General features: G+C 46.0%; 1 protein-coding gene and 2 pseudogenes across 1 annotated transcript; all 3 read right to left on the reverse strand.

The window, feature by feature from the left end:
• Window positions 1-2,699: 2,699 nt before the first annotated feature.
• On the reverse strand, window positions 2,700-3,776 carry LOC119352042 (BTB/POZ and MATH domain-containing protein 1-like). The gene has a single exon (XM_037618788.1). It carries the CDS (start codon window positions 3,774-3,776, stop codon window positions 2,700-2,702), a length of 1,077 nt encoding a protein of 358 aa, XP_037474685.1.
• A 7,954-nt stretch (window positions 3,777-11,730) lies between these two features.
• Window positions 11,731-12,675, reverse strand: LOC119352044 (annotated as a pseudogene).
• Window positions 12,676-15,075: 2,400 nt separating this feature from the next.
• LOC119358188 lies at window positions 15,076-16,169 on the reverse strand (annotated as a pseudogene).
• Between the last annotated feature and the right edge of the window lie 4,383 nt (window positions 16,170-20,552).

Here is a 20,552-nt window from a genome sequence, read left to right on the forward strand (position 1 = left end):
TTGGGGCGTCGCCTTGAAGAGCTTCAGATCCCGGTTGCATGCTTCATGGGATGGATGCTCGCGGCATTGTGGTCGGTAGGTGCCCGTCTGGCAATGCGGATGTTGCGCGGCTTCTTGTTTGTGGCAACGATGGCGGCTTCGGGCGGAGTCAGGTTTGCTGATGGTTCTTGGTAGTCGGTCTTTTCCGGCGTGTTCGAGGAGTCGCGCTCTGGCGCTGGCTCGGCGCAAGCCCAACGCTCTTCTCCTGCAATGCTCGTCGACAGAGTCGGAGCTGCCTGGTCGCCGGCGCGTGTGGTTGACTGTTTGGCATCGGCCGGCGCAAGCCTCGACGCTTCCCCTCGGTGGCGTGTGTGCGTTCTTGTGTGGGTTGTCAGGTCGCCCTGTGTGCCTTGTTTCTGCGGGCCAGTTGTGATGGTTTTCGCCCGGTTTTCCGTTTATTAACCGGGCAATTCTCTTCGAGCTTATTTAATGAATCAGGCCCTAAGGGACCGCGTTTCAAAAAAAAGATTTGCCTGCTCTGGAAAGTTACTGCAGCCTATTTAGTCTTTTTGCACTGTATTTCTACAATTGTATATTCTTGCCACTGACTAGGTGATTCCTTGAATTATTCAGGTCGTTGTAGCATACCAGTTTGATGGCCTAAATTCTATGGAGAGAAAATTTGGTTTCCGGAATCGATCTACTCAAATCAACAGGTTTTTCATATCACAAACACATGCATATTGTAAGTTCCATCCATGAAGCAATGAAATAAGCCGACACATGCAGCTAGTTTGCTGTTCTGACATTTTCCCTTTTTAAGTATATTACTTTTCTCTCTATCTGCATATTGGGTTGTCAATCTTTCCTGGAGTGGATTTTCTGCTACAGCTTCTAACAGTAACTAATCCAGGAAAGAACTTCTGATCTTTTATCTAAATGTTTTGTAGAACCCCCCAGATTGAACATATATATTGCATGCTGTCCATCCACAATAGATTTTTTGTCCATTGTTTTCAATAATCAAGATGCAACAACTGGATCAAAAAACTATGGTTATCCTACCTAACATGTGTCTGAGGGTTCAAGCTACAAGAAAACCTATTACTACCATAATGCCTATATATGTCCATTCAGTTGTTTGGATGCATATTATGATGTGTAAAATACATACATATACCGTTACAATATGTCTCAAAGAAGTCGACAAAAATTTCCACTGCAACGCGTGGGGAATTTTCTAGTATGTACAAAGTTCGAGCACCGAGGCTCATCACTAGGTCCACAAGGCTGGTCATAGTGGTGAGTAACTTAGACCAGTAACATGTACATGTTACTAGTCTATGCTACTATTTAGTGATTAGTGTTATATGTATGATAACATAGAGAACTTTATTTACCCGCAAAAAAACATAGAGAACTTTAGTTATTACTTTGTAGAATCATTTTTTCATTGAAAACTGCTATTGATCGTAACATATTATGTTACTCAATTTGTCTCTCCTCATTAGCTACTTGAGATATCATCTTTTTTGCTTATGTAGCATGCATGTTAGTACTACTTATATTTACTCTCCCACTATGAGGGGCCTAAACGTTTTACCCATGTTTTGACATCTGACAAAGCAATACATGTAACATCAATCAAAATGCCAAAAGTTTTCCGCGATATAATACGACCAGAGAGAAACCTGATGTTCCATCGAACAAAAAGCCCACCAGACTGTTAGCAAATAAGCCACGGCGGGGCACTTGTCTGACCATAGTCTGGGTTGTGTCCGACTATTGTATGGCTTGGCCATGGTCTGGGCATAGTCCGACTGGTATCTAGGGTTAGTCTGGCTTGTGTCTAGGCTTAGTCCAGCTAGTGTACGGGTGCGTGCGTGTGCGGTGAGTGTGCTGGATGCGAGTCCGTGGCCGCGCCCAGTCAGTGGCAAGTGTGCGTGCGTGTGTGTGTGTGTAGCAGCACGTGTACGTGCGCGCGTGCGTGTGTGAGCTGGTTGGCGAGGAGCCAGGAGGTGTGACCGCGTCGCCCGTGATGGGAGTGGTCGCATCGTCCGTGTAGGAGCGCGGCGGGTGCGCGAGCCAGGATCTGTGGGACGTGGTGAGTGGGTTGAGTGGGCACGGCCTGGCGTATGTGCGTAGGCGTATAAGGCTCCCCTACCCCTCTGTGTATTGCTGAAGCAGCTGGACTGAGTTCGTGCTCAGGAAAAAAGAGAACGCCGTTCGTGCGGCGGGTGGTGTACGTGCGCCGGAAAATACTTGTGTCCCTGTGAACTTCTTCTTCCTCCAGTTCAGTTCTTCCTCGAGTGCAGAGAGAGAGAGATAGAGGTAGAGCTCCGGTGAGTGAGGGAGAAGGGGCGCGGCAACAACACAGAAACACAAGGAAAATGATCAAACGAATACAAATTTGCAAATTAACGAGCAATCAAAACACTTTTCCTAGTCTATTGCAAACACACGACCGAGAGGGCACTTTCTTCAATCTTATTTCTAGGCGCAGGCCATTTGAAATTGACATTCAGACCAACAGGGAAACGTTCTTCAAAACAGATCTATGACCGACGACGACGCCATACCCTGAACTGAAACGACAGACTGAGAAAAGACACGAGCACTAAGGGGTTGGCGAAGAGGATGCTCCTCCCTCCGTGAGCTCCGCTGAAACAATTGCACTCGCCGTGAGCACATCGGATTTCTTACGCCTAGCTAGAAGAGGTTCATGGGAGCGCCATCTCAACATATCCTTCCTTGTCACTTCTAAGAACACGACGGAGCTTGGTGTCACTTCTTAGACCACGACGGAGCTTGTTGCTGACGATGGGTGTGGTTGACTTGACACGTTTACCTCGAGGACGCCCACGTGCGGCAGCCGGAAACAACTCTAGGCATGCATCCTTGAGCCTCTTGCAGTGGTGCTGATCTGCCAGCATCGACATGGTTGCGATGGTCTCCGCATCGATTCTTTTGCACAACTCTTCCTCGCACATAAGTTTCAGTCTGTCAAGCCCGTACCTATCAGCCGCGACCAGTAAATGTTGCATGGCCGCGGCGCTATAGCCTCCTTCATCGGGGCATGGCGGTAGGAAGTCCGTGTAGATGTAGTGAAGCATCGTCTCAAAGATGAAAGGCTTCACGCCGACGATCTTGACGCGCCCCATGTCCTTGTCCGCCATGGGGCCATAGAGCTGAGCTTCGAAGACGGGCGGCCGTGCGGCGAGGACGGGACTGTGAGCGTGGAACTTCCGACGGCCCACGTGGAACGTAACGTCCGTGCCTCTCCCGTCTCTGAGCACGCGTCCGAGGTGGAAAGGCAGCTCCACCGGCAGCGAATCGTGTGTGACGGTCACGTCGCACAGTACCGTGAAGCAGCCGTCCCCGAGCTGCGACAGCGATTCCAGCTTGGCCTTGTCCACGAATTTGTAGTGGCCCCAGCTATCGTCCTTGTATGGCCCCGAAGAGAAGACGCGCTTCGACACGTCGAAGCTTGCTACCGGCGGTGACCGGCCCTTCTTCTCCAGCATTCTCATCCTGAACTTGGTGCTCACGTCCACGTCTTGGCTAAGATAGGTCAGGAACGCTGAGGCGTTGCCGGCACAGTCCTCGTTTTCTCCGTCCAGAAAGAAGTCGATGCGCCAGTCATAGCCGCCGATTCTGAAGGCCGGGGAAGAAACGAATTTGCTGACGCCCATGCCCGTGAGCTGCAGGTAGTTGGTCACCTCGAGAGATAGAGTCGCGGTGGTCTCTGCTAAGATCTTGGACGACGTTATCTTCTCAGGTACGCGCTCTCCTGCCATGGATCGGAGAAGGTAGGCGAGAACGCATTCACGGGAAAACAACCTGAAGGGAGGACTAGGCGTCTTCTTTTGGAAACATGTAGAGAACTTGGATAGGAAGATCAAACCATGGAAAGAAATCAAGGACTCTGATCGATTGGACTCGTAGAGTCGTAGGGAACCGTAAAGAGGCAAAACTGTAGACCCGGCGTAAAGGTCAAGGGCATGGGCGGAAATTTTGACCTGTACTCAGCCTAAATTTTATACGAGATATTTCCAAACAAAAAATGAAGGATTATTGCAAACCAACCTATGATTGGATAATTAGAGGCACAATGGTATTCCAGCCCACCAGGGTTCAAATCCTGGTACCCGCACTAGGTAGGGTGTGTGTGTGCGTTCATAGTAATGAGTGTATGCGCGTATGTATGAGTGCATGTGTTTGTACTGTGTTCAAAAAAAATGAAGGAGTATTTTTTACTCCCAAAATAAACACCGAAGTTCCAAACAGGCCTGACCATCCATTGAGGGCGATTTGGCCATTTCCGAAAGGGCATTGGGTGGTCGGCATTATTTTAATTAATCCATATGTTATTCTGGATTTAACTGTAGATAATTAGCTACTACTGTTGGATCGGGTAGGCTTAGATCAATCCGGTGATTTACCTTCTGCATGTCCGGATGAACTCGATGGGGTGGCCATGGTGGATGGCGGCGGTGGTGATGGCAGATCGTGGGTGAAGTGGTGGCGGCGCTTCCCATCAGCACTGCACTAACCCTAGATCGGTAGGGAGTGTAGGTGGGGTGTACGGCGTCGCGACGAACCTCGTGATGCGAGCCGCCGCCCCCCACCTCTTTATATAGTGTAGGTGACAGAGGCCCGTAACCCATAGTGGGTTGAGCGCCCCCGATCAGGGCGAGGATCAAAGGGCCCGGTGGGCCGTTGGGCTCACACGGTAGAGATCATCCTAACATTCTCTTCCTTGATCTCAACTTTTACATTTGACCTTATACTTTTACTTTACTCGTTTGATAACAGATCAATACATAGAACATGTTTCATCGTCACAGCTCAATTGCCGATAGAATCAGACAGCCACAACGTATCTTTCTGTTTTGAAACAAATTCTTTAACCTTGGGCCCTTTTATTGTCCGGAAATGTTAGACTATACCATAAAACCCATGTCGACTGTGTGTTCTCCGAACACACAGAGCGGTAAGCCTTTAATAAGCAGATCTGCAAACACTTGTCTGTTGCTTTTATGCTTCAAGCATTCTACATAATTCCGGACTTTCTCCTTTACAACGCATAACACTGTGTCAGTGTGTTTGGCATCAACACTTGACTCGTTATCATAGGAGCGAAAAACTTAAAATGGTTATCGCTGTTGTCAACCATTATCAACTCTGGGTACAAGTCTCCTTAACCATTTTGCCTGTCCCTCAGCCTCATATCAAGCTATAAAATATCTTTGCATCACATTGATGATAATTGTTTCATTCTTTTGAGCTTTTCCACACAAAAACCTCCAAGTATGAAAGTTAGAGACAAGTGTGGATTTCGCTATACATTTCACAAGTCATGTCTTTATACTCACAATCTTTTGAGAGCACTTATTTCTTTCGGCATGAGGCCGATATCTTTGACTCCATTCCAGTGATCTATATATGGACTGGACATTGCCAAAACAACTCGGATATGTGAACTGTGTCAGGGCAATATATTGAGCTTCCAACAGCTACAACATATGGTACCATATCCGTTTCAATCTTTTATCGTCAACTTGTGGAACACCATAGTTTCCACTTCCATCACCCTTGACTATAAGAACAGGCGTAGGTTTTCTCGCATGCATACTCTAGAGACCTTTCTTAGCATGTCCATTCGACATCCCTAATACCCCCTTTTATTCTTTTCTTCGTGAATCTTGATACTTATAACGAGAGACGCTCTACCGAGAACATTCTTTTAAACTTTGAGGACAAGAACTTCTTTTCTCCTCCTGCAGTAGGTTGACATCACCACTAGCAAGTAGGATGTCATCCACATGCACAGGATTAGGAAATGAATTTCTCATTCTATAACTTTGCACGAATACAATTGTCCTCTCATTTTCTTTAACCCAAAACAACATTTGATTGCTTTAGTCCATAAAAGACTTCTTCAGGCAGTATCCCCCGTGTTCTTTACTTTCATCTGATGTAACTCAGATCATAATATCTTTCATCTGATGTAACTCAGATCATGATGTGCTACCAACACTCATTGTAATCTATTCAGTGCAAAACGCGCAAAAACCTTCCGATTTAAGTCGTGTTTTACACCTTTACATATTTCCTTTGGAGTCACTTTGTCCTTGTAGACTCTTTACAGCCTATTGTTTTGGCTCCATTGGAAATTACTCATTAGTCCCAAACATCGTCGGGATTCACCAATTTCATTTCATCTCACATAGTCTCTTATCATTTAGATAAGCAGACACTTCTCAAAGCTCGAATGAGCGCTTTAAATGAGGTGGGATCAACCTCCATTTGAATTTCACTAACATAGACTTTATAGTAATCAGAAGTATCTGATTTTCTCATTCCTTGAGACCATCAGTGTCTCAGGTACTGGCACTTCTTTCATATGGGGATGTTCTTGCTCTGTCATTGCAAGAGGCAAACTAATTCTATAGTCTTTCATTTCCAAGAGGCAATAGGTTTTACAGGGACCTGTATCACAAGATCCATGTTTACTCATTCATCTTTTATAGAACTAACAACATGTGTTGTATAGGTCATACAACATGCTCCCCCAGATTACTCCATCTTCACTAAAAATGGCGTATCTTTAAACTTTATAATTTGGGTTTATTCTGTTAAAACTTTCTTCTTTATGGCACTTTAAGCACCATCTTAGTATTCCTTACCCTGCTTTCCGAACTGTAAAAGATCCAGAAATACAACTATTTCTTTTCTTTAGGGGTATTAATATGACCGTCGTACTCCCCCAGACGATCACATTCTTCATCACATTATCTAAAGTATAGGGGAGTTTCATCATTCTTAATTTATCTCATATATCTTTCTCCCCCTCGAAATGTGGCAAGAACTTTTCTGCCACAATTCCAAAAACCATTGATAACTCTTGTGAATTGAGGAAACTTCGATTATCTACTTCATTCATCAGATTACTTCATACGAAATGAAGTTATCTCTTCATACAAAATGAAGTTATCTTTTAACTAGTATGGGAGTACTTTTTCCTCATTCCATTTCAGAAACTCAACAGAGTTCTGTATCATTAGTACTTTTGCAAGTCACACTTGCATATCATTCTTATCTTTAGGTTCGTTTGTAACTTTTATTCCCTTTGGATTTGTTGAGTGCTTAATGACCATTACACATAAGGTGTACGGTCGATACTAGGAAGGCATAATAGCTACTCCATACTTTTCTCCCAGAGTGGGACACATTAAAAGCACATGAGTCATCATATCTTTCTCCTGTCATACAGGATAAGTCCTTTGCCAGAATTTCTCCCGCCATACAAGATTTTTGACATAATAATATGTCAACTTTACCCCGTTAATTACGCCGGTATATTCCTAGAATTTTCCCGCCATGCAGGTTTTATGATAATCATCTTCTCCCGCTATGCGGGTAATTCCCTGTAAGGGACTTAAATGCAAGAATTGACTCTTTTGACTGCATTATTCAATCATAAAATTTAGGAATAAATCCTAATGCTCTTTGACACACATGCTTGATCTGACGTTGGTCAAATTAAACATGCATGTTGCTTGTTTCATCTCAAATCATGTTGACTGATAAATCTTCTTCATATAGAATACATGAAAGACATTCATCAACCAAGACTCTCAATGATCTATTTGTTTTCTTCTCTTGGATTAATATCCAAGAATTCTTTTCTTTTGAAGCCATTCTTTAGAGAGAAGATACTCCCTCATGTTAAGACCTTTCTTGGTCATCTTTCGAGTCACGAATACCCAGCCATTCGCTTTCACGAATGAAAGCATGGAAAACTTTTAATCTGAGAAAAAAATATCCAATAATCAACAATATTGAGCATAAAAAATAATCCCATGTTGGTCTGGTTAAAATATATGCACATTAAACTTTTAAAACCTTATTCTATATTCTAAATCACCGTTGGGCAGAATTAGAATAAAGGGAGATTTACATTTTTCCCCCTAACTTTGTCCAGGCCTCATCTTTACCCCTAAATAAAAACAGTGCTCAACTTTGCCCCTCTTCCGTTAAGTGTGCTTATAGAAATGCCCTTCCGTACATTTTCCGTCCAGTCAAAGGCCTTTGACCGTTAAGTGCGCGTATAGAAAAATCTAACGGTCAAAGGCCTTTGACTGGACGGAAAATGTATGGAAGGGCATTTCTATAAGTGCACCTAACGGAAGAGGGGCAAAGTTGAGCACTGTTTTTATTTAGGGGTAAAGATGAGGTCGGGACAAAGTTAGGGGGAAAATGGAATTGGCCCTTCTAAAACATCATCCTTCTACATTAATTGCATATCACCGTTGGGCGGAAATGAAAATAATGCATATAACTCATAAACAATATGATGATAGTATTTCTATTAAACAACTTTCCAAAGAAATAATCATCATCATCAACTTTATTGCAGTGGGAACAAGAAATATACATCTCTCTAGTTCAAGAGCGTTACTTGATCTTTATCTCTTCTCTGAAAACTGATCACTTTGATACAAAATTTATAAGATATTTAAGCTTTGAACATAAGACTCATAGAATTATAGCACTGTTATCAACAACGTTGGTCAGAAAATAACAATATCATATTTTAACTTAAAAAATATATCTTTCTTTTGTCATAGCAGAAACTATCTGCATCTCATTTCACCCACAGGGGAAAAACATTGCTTAGAACAATTCTTCCAATTAAATTTTCCCGTTGGTTTCAATTTAAATGGAGGATAAAACTTTTACTTTGCAGCGGAAACTTTCTGAATCTATTTAGAAACAATTCTGTACTCTTTTACTCTCTAAGCAATTTTAATCGGTTCGAAAAAGCATTAGAGAAGCAACAATTTTAATCTTTTACTTTAGTTCTAGTCACTTTTAAAAGAGCACTTTATTTTTATTTGCAGCGGAAAACATGAATTAAAAATTCATGAACTTTTTGCTTTTCAAAAGCATTACTTTTACTTTTCTATTTTCTAAACAAAAAATTTCTCTGAATAATTTGGATAGAAAAAACTGTATTTAAGTTTGCCCAAAACTGGACAGAAAAATAAAAAACCGCCAGCCGAACAAACGGCTCCCAGCGCACGCCCCTGCGCGGCCCACGGCCTGCTGGCCGAGCGCCGTTCGGCCGCCCTAGCTCATCGGCCCACAGCCCACCGCGGCAGTGCGGCATCGGCCTGGTGCGTTCACGCTTTCGGCCCACTTGGCCCGGGGCGGGGCTAGGTCTTTGATCCTGGCTGTTCTTTTAGATTGGACGGCCGAGCGGGGTTTTCGGTTGGACAAAATCGGAAGTCCCCTGATCCCGAAACCTAGCCCCCATTCGCATCGCGTCGCCGCCCTTACCTGTCTCTCTCTTTCTCTGCCGTCTTGCTACCCGACGGAAAACTAGGGGCAGCGCCCCGGCCGCCCGCGTCGTCCGCCGGCGACGGCGGCGACCGGCCACCTTACTGCGTGGGCTGCCCTCTCTTTTCCCTTTCCCCTCATGCTTCTTTCTCCACCTCCAGCAGCAGAGAGAGTCGCGGACAAAGATTTCCTCGGCTCCCCATGTGTTCGACGACAGCGGAGCGAACGGCAGCGGCACCGTGGCCTTCCCCCTTGACGGCTGCACGTCCACCTTGCGGTGAGCGCGCCGCCGTCGAGCGGATTGATCACAGTGCCCTTTGCCCCTTGCGGGGTCGTTCTTCGTCTGGATGGCTTGGCTTGCCGATGCCCGTTCGAACGAGAGGAACTGGTGCGGCCGGAGTGGTGGCGCACTTTGCCGGCGGGGGCCGGGGCCCTCTGCCGGTGAACTTTCTGCTTTTTTGTTGTTGTTTGTCTTTGCCCTGCTAGGGTTCTTCGGGGGGGAGGGAGGGAGGGAGGAATTTTCTTTCCGTGTATGCACTTTGTCCCAAAATTCTTAGCCTAGATGGCTCTGATACCATTGTTAGACCTCTTGGATCGGGTAGGCTTAGATCAATCTGGTGATTTACCTTCTGCCTGTCCGGATGAACTCGATGGGGTGGCCATGGTGGATGGCGGCGGTGGTGATGGCAGATCGTGGGTGAAGTGGTGGCGGCGCTTCCCATCAGCACTGCACTAACGCTAGATCGGTAGGGGGTGTAGGTGGGGTGTACGGCGTCGTGACGAACCTCGTGATGCGAGCCGCCGGCCCCCACCTCTTTATATAGTGGAGGTGACAGGGGCCCATCACCCATAGTGGGTTGAGCGCCCCCGATCAGGGCGAGGATCTAAGGGCCCGGTGGGCCGTTGGGCCCACACGGTGAAGATCATCCTAACAACTACTAGATACATAGTAATTAGAAGAAAGTACTAGAAACCGCGAGGTGTCAGTACTTAGGTTAATGTGAGGGCGCTTCTTAATTGAGGGGTAAATTAGTGATAAGATTGATTTAATTTAGATCCAATCACAATGCACCGCCGCTCTCATTCAATCCTAAACCGCCGCCACACGCTCCTCTCCCTCTTCTCCATTGCAAAACCACCCCGCCTCCTCTCCATCTTGTCCATTGTAAAGCCACCGTCTCTCCTCTCCATGAATACTAAACTAAATAAGTAGGAAGTGGAGGCTACAGATCCAAGAAGTCAGGTTCATACCATAGGATGGCAGCCGAGAAGAGATGGGATCGGCCGGCGTCGAGTTCCTGCAGATTATAGTGCCGCCCACGTCGCTGCCGGTTCAACCGCCGCATATGTGGTGTCTTATTCTTCTTCTTATCGCCGGGGATGTCAAGGACAATGAGGGGGAGGAGGGGAGAGCGAGGACGACGGCGGTGAATTGACAAGAACAGTGAAGGGGCGAGGGCGACGGTGAGGACGACCTTGATCTGGATCTATTAGACGTGGTTCTGTCATGGAGGTGATCGGTTGCAAAAAAGAAGATATTTTATCCTGGACCATTATGCTCTTCTTGGAATAAACATATTAAATTTAACCCTTTTTAACCCCCATCAGATTGGACGGCTAGTAAAAATCATACGGGTAAGTAGTATTCCGAGTATTACGCCAATCACCATAAAAGAGCTCATTATGGACTTTTGCCTGACAGAGATTAAAAACCCCCGATCAAGATCAAATTTTTGAGTTTTTAATAGAAAAGGCAAATGCTCGGCTTTATAAATAAAGCCATCACGGCAAAAGTATTTTCTTCCAACATCTAAAGGATCGAAGGAGTAATAGAGCTTTAAGGTCTTTAATACCTAATAAATAATCATACATGTTGTTCCAAAAAAGAAATATCGTACATATACCTCTATTACTTTTAAATTTGTTTTGCACGTGTCTTTCTACAAAGGCTATATGTGATTCAAGTCCTTTCAGATATGGTGCTGAAGATGGTGTTTCAACATTTGTGGTTTAGAAATATCTAGTACAAAATTCATTTTTAAGAACACCTCCGCACAAAATAATTGTTATGCAAAACAAAGAACAATTACCATTAACATTTGTAGGTATCTTTTTAATCAATTTTATCCTCTCGACTACTACTTTGGTCCTTGAATCTCCCCCTCCAAAGCCCCGTGTGAAGACAATTTTTTTCGAGAAAAATATTCAATCTATTCATCAACTGTCAAAGCGGTACAGAAAATACCAAAAGTAAAAATTACATTCAGATTCATGTTCACCTAGCGACGACTATAAACGAGCGTGTTGAAGGCGTGCCGCCATCATCGCTCAGAACCGGGCAAACCTTGTGACTTGCGGGGAAGTGCTCCAAGAAACTTATCAATCGGTCGCCAAGACGGGCAGCCATTACTTGGGTGATGATTTGAACTTCATGCATGCAACTTTGAGGCGTTTGCACTGGTGCTGATCTGCCAACGCCGACATGGTTGTGATGGTCTCTGAGTCGATTCTTTTGCACAGTTCTTCTTCGCATACCAGCTTCAACCTTTCTAGGCCGTACCTATTTGCTGCCACCAGTAAATGCTGCATCACCCTGATGTTGTTTCCGCCTTGATCGTCGTACGGTGGCAGCGACTCCGTGTAGATGTAGTGAAGCATCATCTTGAATATGGCAGGCTCCACGTCCACGATCTCCACTCGCCGCACACCCTCCATTAGGTCAAATAGCTGCGCCGCCAGGACCGGCGATCGCGCCGCCAGGAGAAAACTGTGAGCGCGGAACTCCTGGTTGGCCACGCTGAACGTCACGTCGGCGCCCCTCCCGTCCTCGAGCATGCGCTCGAGGTGGCTGTGCAGCTCCAGAGACGGTGGCTCGTCCATGACGACGGTGAGGACGCACAGTATCGTGAAGCAGCCATCCCCGAGCTGCGACAGCGATTCCAGCTTGGCCCTCTCCACGAATTTGGGGTGGCCTCACTCGTCGTATCTCGTTGCTTTTGGCGAGAAGACGCGCTTCCTCGGGTCGAAGCTTGCTACCTGCACCTGGCCCTTGGTGTGCAGCATGCTCAACGTGAACCGGGTGCTCACGTCCTTGACTTGGCTGCGGCTGAACACGTACGCGGAGGCGTTGCCGGCACAGTGCCAGTCTTTTCCGCCTGGGTAGAACCTCATCTCCCACTCGTAGCCACCGACCGGGAAGACGCGCGAGCTAACGAACTCGCCGACGCCCATGTCCTTAACCTGCAGGTAGTCGGGCACCTCCAAACTGAGTGTGTCCGTGTGCTCCTTGAAGCTGCTTGACGACATGGTCTCCCGTACACGCACCACTGCCGTGGTCGAGCTTTTACCCATGGCGAAGGTAGACGATCGACGACGGATCACGGGCAAACACGATCGAGCCAAATAAATAACTTGGAAAGGAAGAACAGATTATATGGAATTAATCAACCCAAGGACTCCTATACGGACCCTAAAAAAAAAAGGACTCCTATACGATATCGGTCTGGTAGGCACCGTAAAGAGCCAAAACTGTAGGTTTTGTATGGTCACCCAAATACTCGTGGTAGGAAGGTCATTAGCCAGGGTCTATACTCAATGGACAGCACTAGGCGCCGGTCGACCGGCCGCCGCGTGCCCCATCCGATTGACCCCGCCCGCACAATTGGATTCCTCTTGCTTTTTTTTTAGAAACACATGCAATTTTATTTATACTCGTAACAATTACAGATACACTGATTTGGATCTAAAATCCAAAAATAATAATAATTCCTATGACTAAGAATTACAATGAAATCTTGGAAACATATTCTGCTTGAAAAAAAAAATACTTCAAAGAGGTCCGTAAAGAGGCTGCAATTGGATTGGAGCAACGATTTTTTTTTTGAAATGGAGGAAGACCCTCTGTCTCTGCATCCGGACGATGCATGCAACCACTTTATTAAAAATTCAACAAAACCTTACAAAGTCATACAAAAGTAAGCCTAAAGCCACCGCCTAGGCAACATCTGTCGCTACTCCTATCCAGTTGATGTAGGGATGCTGATAGTCTGGGCCTAATACCAAACAGACCTTGCAGCCAAACCTAACATCTAAGACCTAAGGTCCCAACCAGGACGCCTGCCGGGTATGGGTCACCCACCAGTCCGTCACACTTCTCAACTAGGACGCCTGCCGGGTATGAGGCCGCCGCAGCCATCTGCCACCAATCCATCTTCAGAGTTGTACTGTTGCATCTACTGTGCCAGGTCTCTCTGCCATCGACGCCAGACAGTGTCGTCCTCCTGCGCTAGTCCATCTTCGTACATCGGGCGTTGAGTCTCCACTGCGCCACATCAATGTGTAGGATGAAGCACCACTCCACCAAGAAAGCCACTCACTGGTCCCTCGATCCCGTGTACGCCTCCAAGAATGACGCCCCAAAGGAGGAAACGACACCAATGCGCCACCGTCATCCGATCTACTGATTTAGGGTTTCCCCAGGAGGTAGTAGATAGATGTCTTGAACTTCTCCTTGGCGATGCCTTCAAGAAGGAAACACCGCATACCAGCGCCGTCACCGCCGGCCTTGGCCAGGTTTTCACCCGGATCAGAACAGAGGACCTCCATCAAGCAACTTGTACACGAACCGCCACCATCACTGCCGTGGACTGGACGGAGAATCCAGGCCGCCGCCGCCTGACCGGCCATGGCGCCACCATGGTGCCTAGGCCGACGTCGTCAGGCCCACCATGCCCGCCTATAGACGCTCACCAGATCCGCCGGCCAGCCGAAACCCATCTAGCCTAAACCCACAGGGGCTCCTCTGCCGCGGTATCGTGCTGTCACACTCGCCGCCGGGAACCCGCCGCTCCACGCCGCTGGGAACCCGCAGTTCCGTGCGTCGCCGCCATCATCGGCCAGGCTACGGGCGTGGCCTCTGGTGGCGGCAGGGGAGAGAGGACGTGGGAGGAGGCCTTTGGGCCGACGGCAGATCTCGCCCCCCGTGTCGCCTAAGGCGACGCGGGGGCAGGGGAGAAGACGTGATTTGTTCTGTCAGCCCTGATAAACTGCTCTGGTACAACAATGTTTCACTCTTTCACCCGCTATAGTACCAGCCAAGTTTTTTTACAGCCAGTTTGTAACAGTGGGGTCTACTACATTTCATGTGATTGTTGGTCTGGTGCTTTGGTCCTTTAGGGCCTTAGCACTACGATTCCCTGATTGTCTATGATAATAAGTTGTGCCCGGCTCCGTCAAGGGAGGAGCGATGGCGGTGGCGTGCCTTTGGCTCGCTTCAGTGCTTGTAGTCGTGGCTAGGTGGTCTATGAATCTGGATGTAATTTTTATTTCTAATGTTCGTTGTACTACCATGATTGGAGATGAGTAGATTGGAAGTTTTCATGCAAAAAAAAAGTTTGATGTTCAAGGGTCCTTTGGGGCCGATCGATCTTCTCCGTGGTGCAAAGGACTCTTGATGTTCAAGGGTCCTTTGGGGCCGATCGATCTTCTCCATGGCGCAAAGGACTCTTGATGTTCAAGGGTCTTTATTATACATATAAAAAAATTGTGGTCTTAAAAACATGACCTCATCAGTCAATGCGGCAATAGCTCATGTAAAATATAAGTATTTGCAAGTCAAAAGGAAAACATACGTAGTACTCTCTCTGTCTGGAAATACTTATCGCAGAAAAGAATAAAAATGAATGTATTAAGAATTAAAATATATCTAGATACATTCATTTTTTCGACAAGTATTTTCGGGCGGAGGGGATATCAACTTCCTAAGAAACTGCAGTCCGTTTTTAATTTCTGGCCTGGATCAGTTTCTTCCTCTGGATGGCCACGCTTATTTGTCCCCGGGACATGATCCCCCTCCAGAGGCAATGGTCGGTAATTTGTCATGCAGAGCTCGTTGAACCCGCTACTCTCAAGGACGGTGCCTAGGACTTCCGGCGACCACGTAAGAAACTGGAGGCATGCATGCTTGAGCCGATGACAATGGTGCCGATTTGCGAGCGCGTGCATGAACATGATGGTCTGTGCGTCGATCCTCCGGCACAGCTCTTCCTCGCACATGAGCTTCAGCCTGTCCAGCCCGTACCTGTCCGCCGCGACAAGCAAACGCTGCATCACCGCAGCGCTGCGGCCGCCTTGGTCGTTGCATGACGGCAGTGAGTCCGTATAGATATAGCGAAGCATCATCTTGAAGATGGCTGGCCTCATGCCGACAACCTTGATGTGCCGCATGTCCTTCTCCGCCATGGGGCCAAAGAGCTGCGCTTCGAAGACGGGCGACCGCTCCGCCAGGATAGAGCTTTGCGCGCGGAAGTTTCGGCCGCGCACCCGAAACCGGACGTCCGCGCGTCTTCCGTTCACCTGCATGCGCTCGAGGTGGCCGGGTAGCTCCATCGGCCGGGACTCGACGTTGATGATGGTGAGGACGTACTGTAACGTGAAGCCGCCGTCCCCCCGTCCCCGAGCTCGGACAGCGGTTTCAGCTCTGTGCCCCAGCAGTTGTTGGGTTCCACCGGAGAAAAGACTCCCTCCAACACGCCGAAGCTGGCTACCGGTTCCTCTCCCTCGTTACCCAGCACGCTCAGCGTGTACTTGGTATGCACAGGCCCGGCAGGGCTGAGAAACCACAAGTAGGCCATGGCATTGATGGCATGGTTCGCGTCCCGCCACCCGTACGGGTACAACTCGATGCCCCAATGGTAGCCGCCGAAGCTGTAGACGTCTGATCTAGCGCACTCGTCCACGCCCATGGCTTCGAGATTGGGGCAATGAGCAGCTGCCACCTCGAAGCTGAGAGTCCCAGTGACGGTGCTCTCCGGGATGCATCTCGACGATGTGATCTCAGAGCCCATACAATCGGCCACTACCCAAGGGATACCGGTTCGCTTTGTAAATTCTTTGTTCCGCCTGCAGCAACAAAATAGTGGAGCAATTGGCCGGCCAATGTCACGCACTCTTTTTGGCTTTCCAAACAGTTTTTTTAGCACTTTCCAAACAGTTATATGAAGGTGCTAGAATGTTCTGTCCCAGGTCTTATTTTTTCTTTGTTTCTGTGTTTTTGTGTTGATTTTCTTGGTTTCTTCTTATTATTTTCTTTCATAATTTCCTTGGCCATTATTTTTGAATTTTTTTATTTTTTTGTTTTTGTTTTTAATTCAAAAAATGTTAAACTCATGAATTTTACAAATTCTCATTTCAGAAGATACGTTTTAATAATCATGAAGATTTTTTAACTCATGAAAAAACTTTCAACTGAGCATACATTTTGAAAATCCATGAAGATTTTTTAAAACTTGTTAACATTTTTTTAAAATTCTCTAAGATTTCAAACTTTGTGAATATTTTCTAATTTACGAACTTTTTAAATTCCTTGTATATTTTTTAACCCATGAAAAGCTTTTACTAAAAAGAAGGCCAAAAAATGTTGGAGTAAAATAATCTATAAAAAAATCGGCTGGACAACTTCAAACAATACCAGAATTGGCTGAAAGCCAACAAAACGATACAAAACACCGTCCTCGTGCTTGTGCCACGGGTTGCTCGGGATTTGGATGCACTGTTCAAGAGATAAAACGTTTTAAATAAACGAATATACAAAAAAAGGAACTTATAGGTTGTGACAACTGGCACACATGCAGTGCGTCATTTGTCAGTGCCTCACAAGATGGGGAGTGAAGTTTCGCAATTTGATGCAAACTATAAACAAACAGTCGAGCATTTGCACATGGAGTACTCGCGCGGGCCAACCCATATAGCACAAGCCCAACAGTGAGCATTTCCTTTACCTGTTCCTTTTTTTATTTTATTTGTTACTTTTGAATTAGTTTTTATTTTGGATTTCCAAATAAACTTGATATTGTTTTGAAAAGTAGAATATTTTGAAAACTTCAGTTTTTTTTACAATTTTTTGCAAACATTTATTGCAACCAGCGTCCTTCCCTGACTCCGAATCGAAGGAAGAGAGTGAGCAGGTTGCGGGCGTGCATCTATGGTGGCTGGGGCGCGATTGTGCGATCGGGCATGCATCCACGGCGGTCGGGCGCGAGAGTGTGCATCCATGGCTGGCGGGGTCTCGACAGGGCCGGTCCTGAGATTTTGGGGGCCCGGGGAGAAAGTATAATTTGGGGCCCCTTGTTATAAACATAATATGCATATCTTTAAATTTTCTTGTAAGATTCTTCGATGAAAAATCACTTGTGATTGTGTGAATGTCAATATCATCCAATAGTTTGTTATCGATGCATAATGTTACCTAACCATTTAAGCTCTTTTAGTTCATTGTTTATCCCAAATGGTTCTTCAATAATTTTAAATTTGAAAAAGCTTCTTTTAGCTGATGCAACAATCACATGCACCGTGAATCTGAACAATCTTTCAACACAGTGAGTTATATCCTTTATTCAATGAAGTGATTCATATCAACCAAAACAAACAGATATGTAACATGCAAAAAAAATCATCCGCAGCTTATAGAATTTCTTCATGGCAACTACTTTTATCAAATTCTTTCTTTCTCAAAGCACGAAGTTTTACTTTAAACTGTATGGAATAGTACTATTGACATACCTGAGATTGATTAGATCGGCGTCAGTCATTGGACGCTCGGCGATGATGTGACGTGGATTTCTGGTGGCAGACACTCGAGGATGTACATGTGCGCTCGGGCCGGCAATGTCAATTTTCTGGGGTAGGTGATGTTCGTGCTGTGTCGTCGCCGCATACAGTGCCCGGAGACTGATAGATGCTATGGGATCGGGTAGGCTAGGATTGATGGCGGAGGGAGGAGATCACCTTCTCCTTGGCTCGAGGAACCAGCGCCGACGGCCATGGTGGAGTCGTCGGCGTGGGGTTGTGTGTGCGCTAGGGTGGATGCAGTGGAGCTTCCCATCGGCTCGCGGTAACCCTAGATTGGTAGGGATGTTGGTGGGGGTCAGCGGTGCACGGTCCCGTCGAGCCGTTCGGCTCGAACTGAAAAGAGATCAACCTAACAGAGACTAGTCACCCCTAAGCGATTTGGGATCTGGAGTTTGGAGCTTGCGGAGAACAGAGAATAGAGGGAATTAGGAATGACCTCACGTCACACGATCGTTTATTTTTCTTTTGGAGGGAGAATGTCTCACGATAGTTATGGAATATAAAGAGAATGAGCCGACGTGATTTATGTGTGTACGCTGATTTGTTTCCGCATGATCGTACCTTGATTTATGTGCGTTCGCTGCTACCTTCTTGAGCTGGGCTACTTCTTTTTTCTACGTGAAGCTATGGCCTGCTACTATAGTTACCTTTATACGTATATTACACCTGGGAGGGGGCCCCTAGATCTTGGGGGCCCGGGGCGGCTGCCCCCCCTGCCCCCCCTCAGGGCCGGCATTATGTCTCGAGCTCCTCGCGGTAGTCGACGGGGAAGATGGAGGTCTATGGCGACGACCGCGTGGGTCGCAAAGTTGGAGGGAGCACCACCTTATCCCTCCTCGGTCCATCGCGATCGCAGTCCGAAATCCATGGCCATATGGTGGTTGTGCGTGCGGTGGGTGCTGGGGCGTCGGAGGGCAGAATGTGCCATCCAAGCGTCCTTGCCCGAGCTCGCTGGAGACCACCAGACACAGGTAACACGGCGGCGTCTCACTCACGCTAGGCCTACCCCACAGAAAGAGATTGGATATCGGAGAGTCTGATGAGGCCGCGAGAGAGACAAAGTTATCAGCGAAAGTGTTCTTGCTAAGGTGAATAGTAAAATCAAAAGAATGAAAAAAATGAAAAAAAATCTGAATATTTTTTGCGACAACCTTTGACAAATGTTTTCTATGCTTGAAAATGTTCATCACAGGATGACATTCCTTGAAGTCATGATAAAAAAAATTTGTACTCCAAAATGCTTTTAAAAAATAGGATGTTTGGAGTACATCCCTTGAAGTCATGATAACATTTTTTTGCCACGTTCTCTTCCAGGAATATTCATTCATGATTAATTTTTGCAAGCACATAGAACATCCGTCAAAGTTTACCGCAAACAAAAAATCAGACTTCTTTGAATTTGTTTACTATTTTTTCCGATTTTACTGTTCACCAAGAGCATTTGAGCTCGGGTGCAAATACTTCACGTAAATAGAGTTTTTCTCTTTCTTTGGTGGGGTCCCTCGTGTAAGTTAGAGGGAGGGGAGAGGGAGTTTTTCCTTTCCTTTTTGTTAGAATGGGTCTCACATGAAAGGGGAGCCTTGGAGCAATGGTAAAACTGTTTCCTTGTGACCATGAGGTCACCGGTTCGAGTCCTATAAACAATCTCTTGCAGAAATATAAGGAAAGGCTGGGTACCATAGACCTAAAATGGTCAGATCCTTCCCAAGACCCTGTGCGCGGGACGACATGCATTGGTCCCACATGTAAGGGACATATGACATGGGAAAAATTGTCTAGAAGATGTCTTGTAGATGGTCAAACCCTTTTGACAGGACATAACAACATGGAAGGGTATTCCTGCAAGTCCATCAGGCGAAAAATGGGCAAACTTGAGCACAGTAAAAATTTTGGTGTAATATCGATAGTGGGTTCGAGTTTGGGAAAAAAAATGTAAATGTCCCATAGAAAAGAGAGTCATCATACCTAAACATGAGAAGAAATAGTATTGATAGTTATCATATCAATATCTTCTCATGGAAGGGTATTCAACGAGGTTTTTTACATAGTATAAAAGAGAAGATATTGATATGATAACTATCTATATATCTTCTGAAAATTAACCATTTTTAAGTTGATTGTCTTATAAAGTTCCCTTTTATGAGGCATTTTTCTTGGAAGAAATCACTATGCATGATGCATCATCAAAAGGCGAAATGAGAAGGAACACAATATTTAATATGATAATGTCATAAGAAGGCAACCCTTTTTGAATTTGGAGCTCTTTAATTAATGGCAGGATCCATTGCCACGGGCAAACTAGAAGTTGCCGGTGACTATGATATGGTTTATGGGGTTCGGTTGATCGTAATGGGGAGTATCATGCATATAATACAAGTGAGTTAGCATACATGACACAAAGTAATACAACATACTTTTGTAATGCATAGTATCATACTTTTGTAATGAGGAGTAAGTTAGCATCTTAATTAGGTTGCCTTATTAATTGTCATACATGACACAAAGTAGTACAACATTTAATGTGATACAATATCATGATATGCTGCCACATCCTCTCTTTCTTCATTTTATTGTGTGTCGCCTCAATCAAAAAGTCTAGT

Source organism: Triticum dicoccoides, chromosome 2A (genome assembly GCF_002162155.2).
Source record: "Triticum dicoccoides isolate Atlit2015 ecotype Zavitan chromosome 2A, WEW_v2.0, whole genome shotgun sequence".
Taxonomy (NCBI): Eukaryota; Viridiplantae; Streptophyta; class Magnoliopsida; order Poales; family Poaceae; genus Triticum; species Triticum dicoccoides.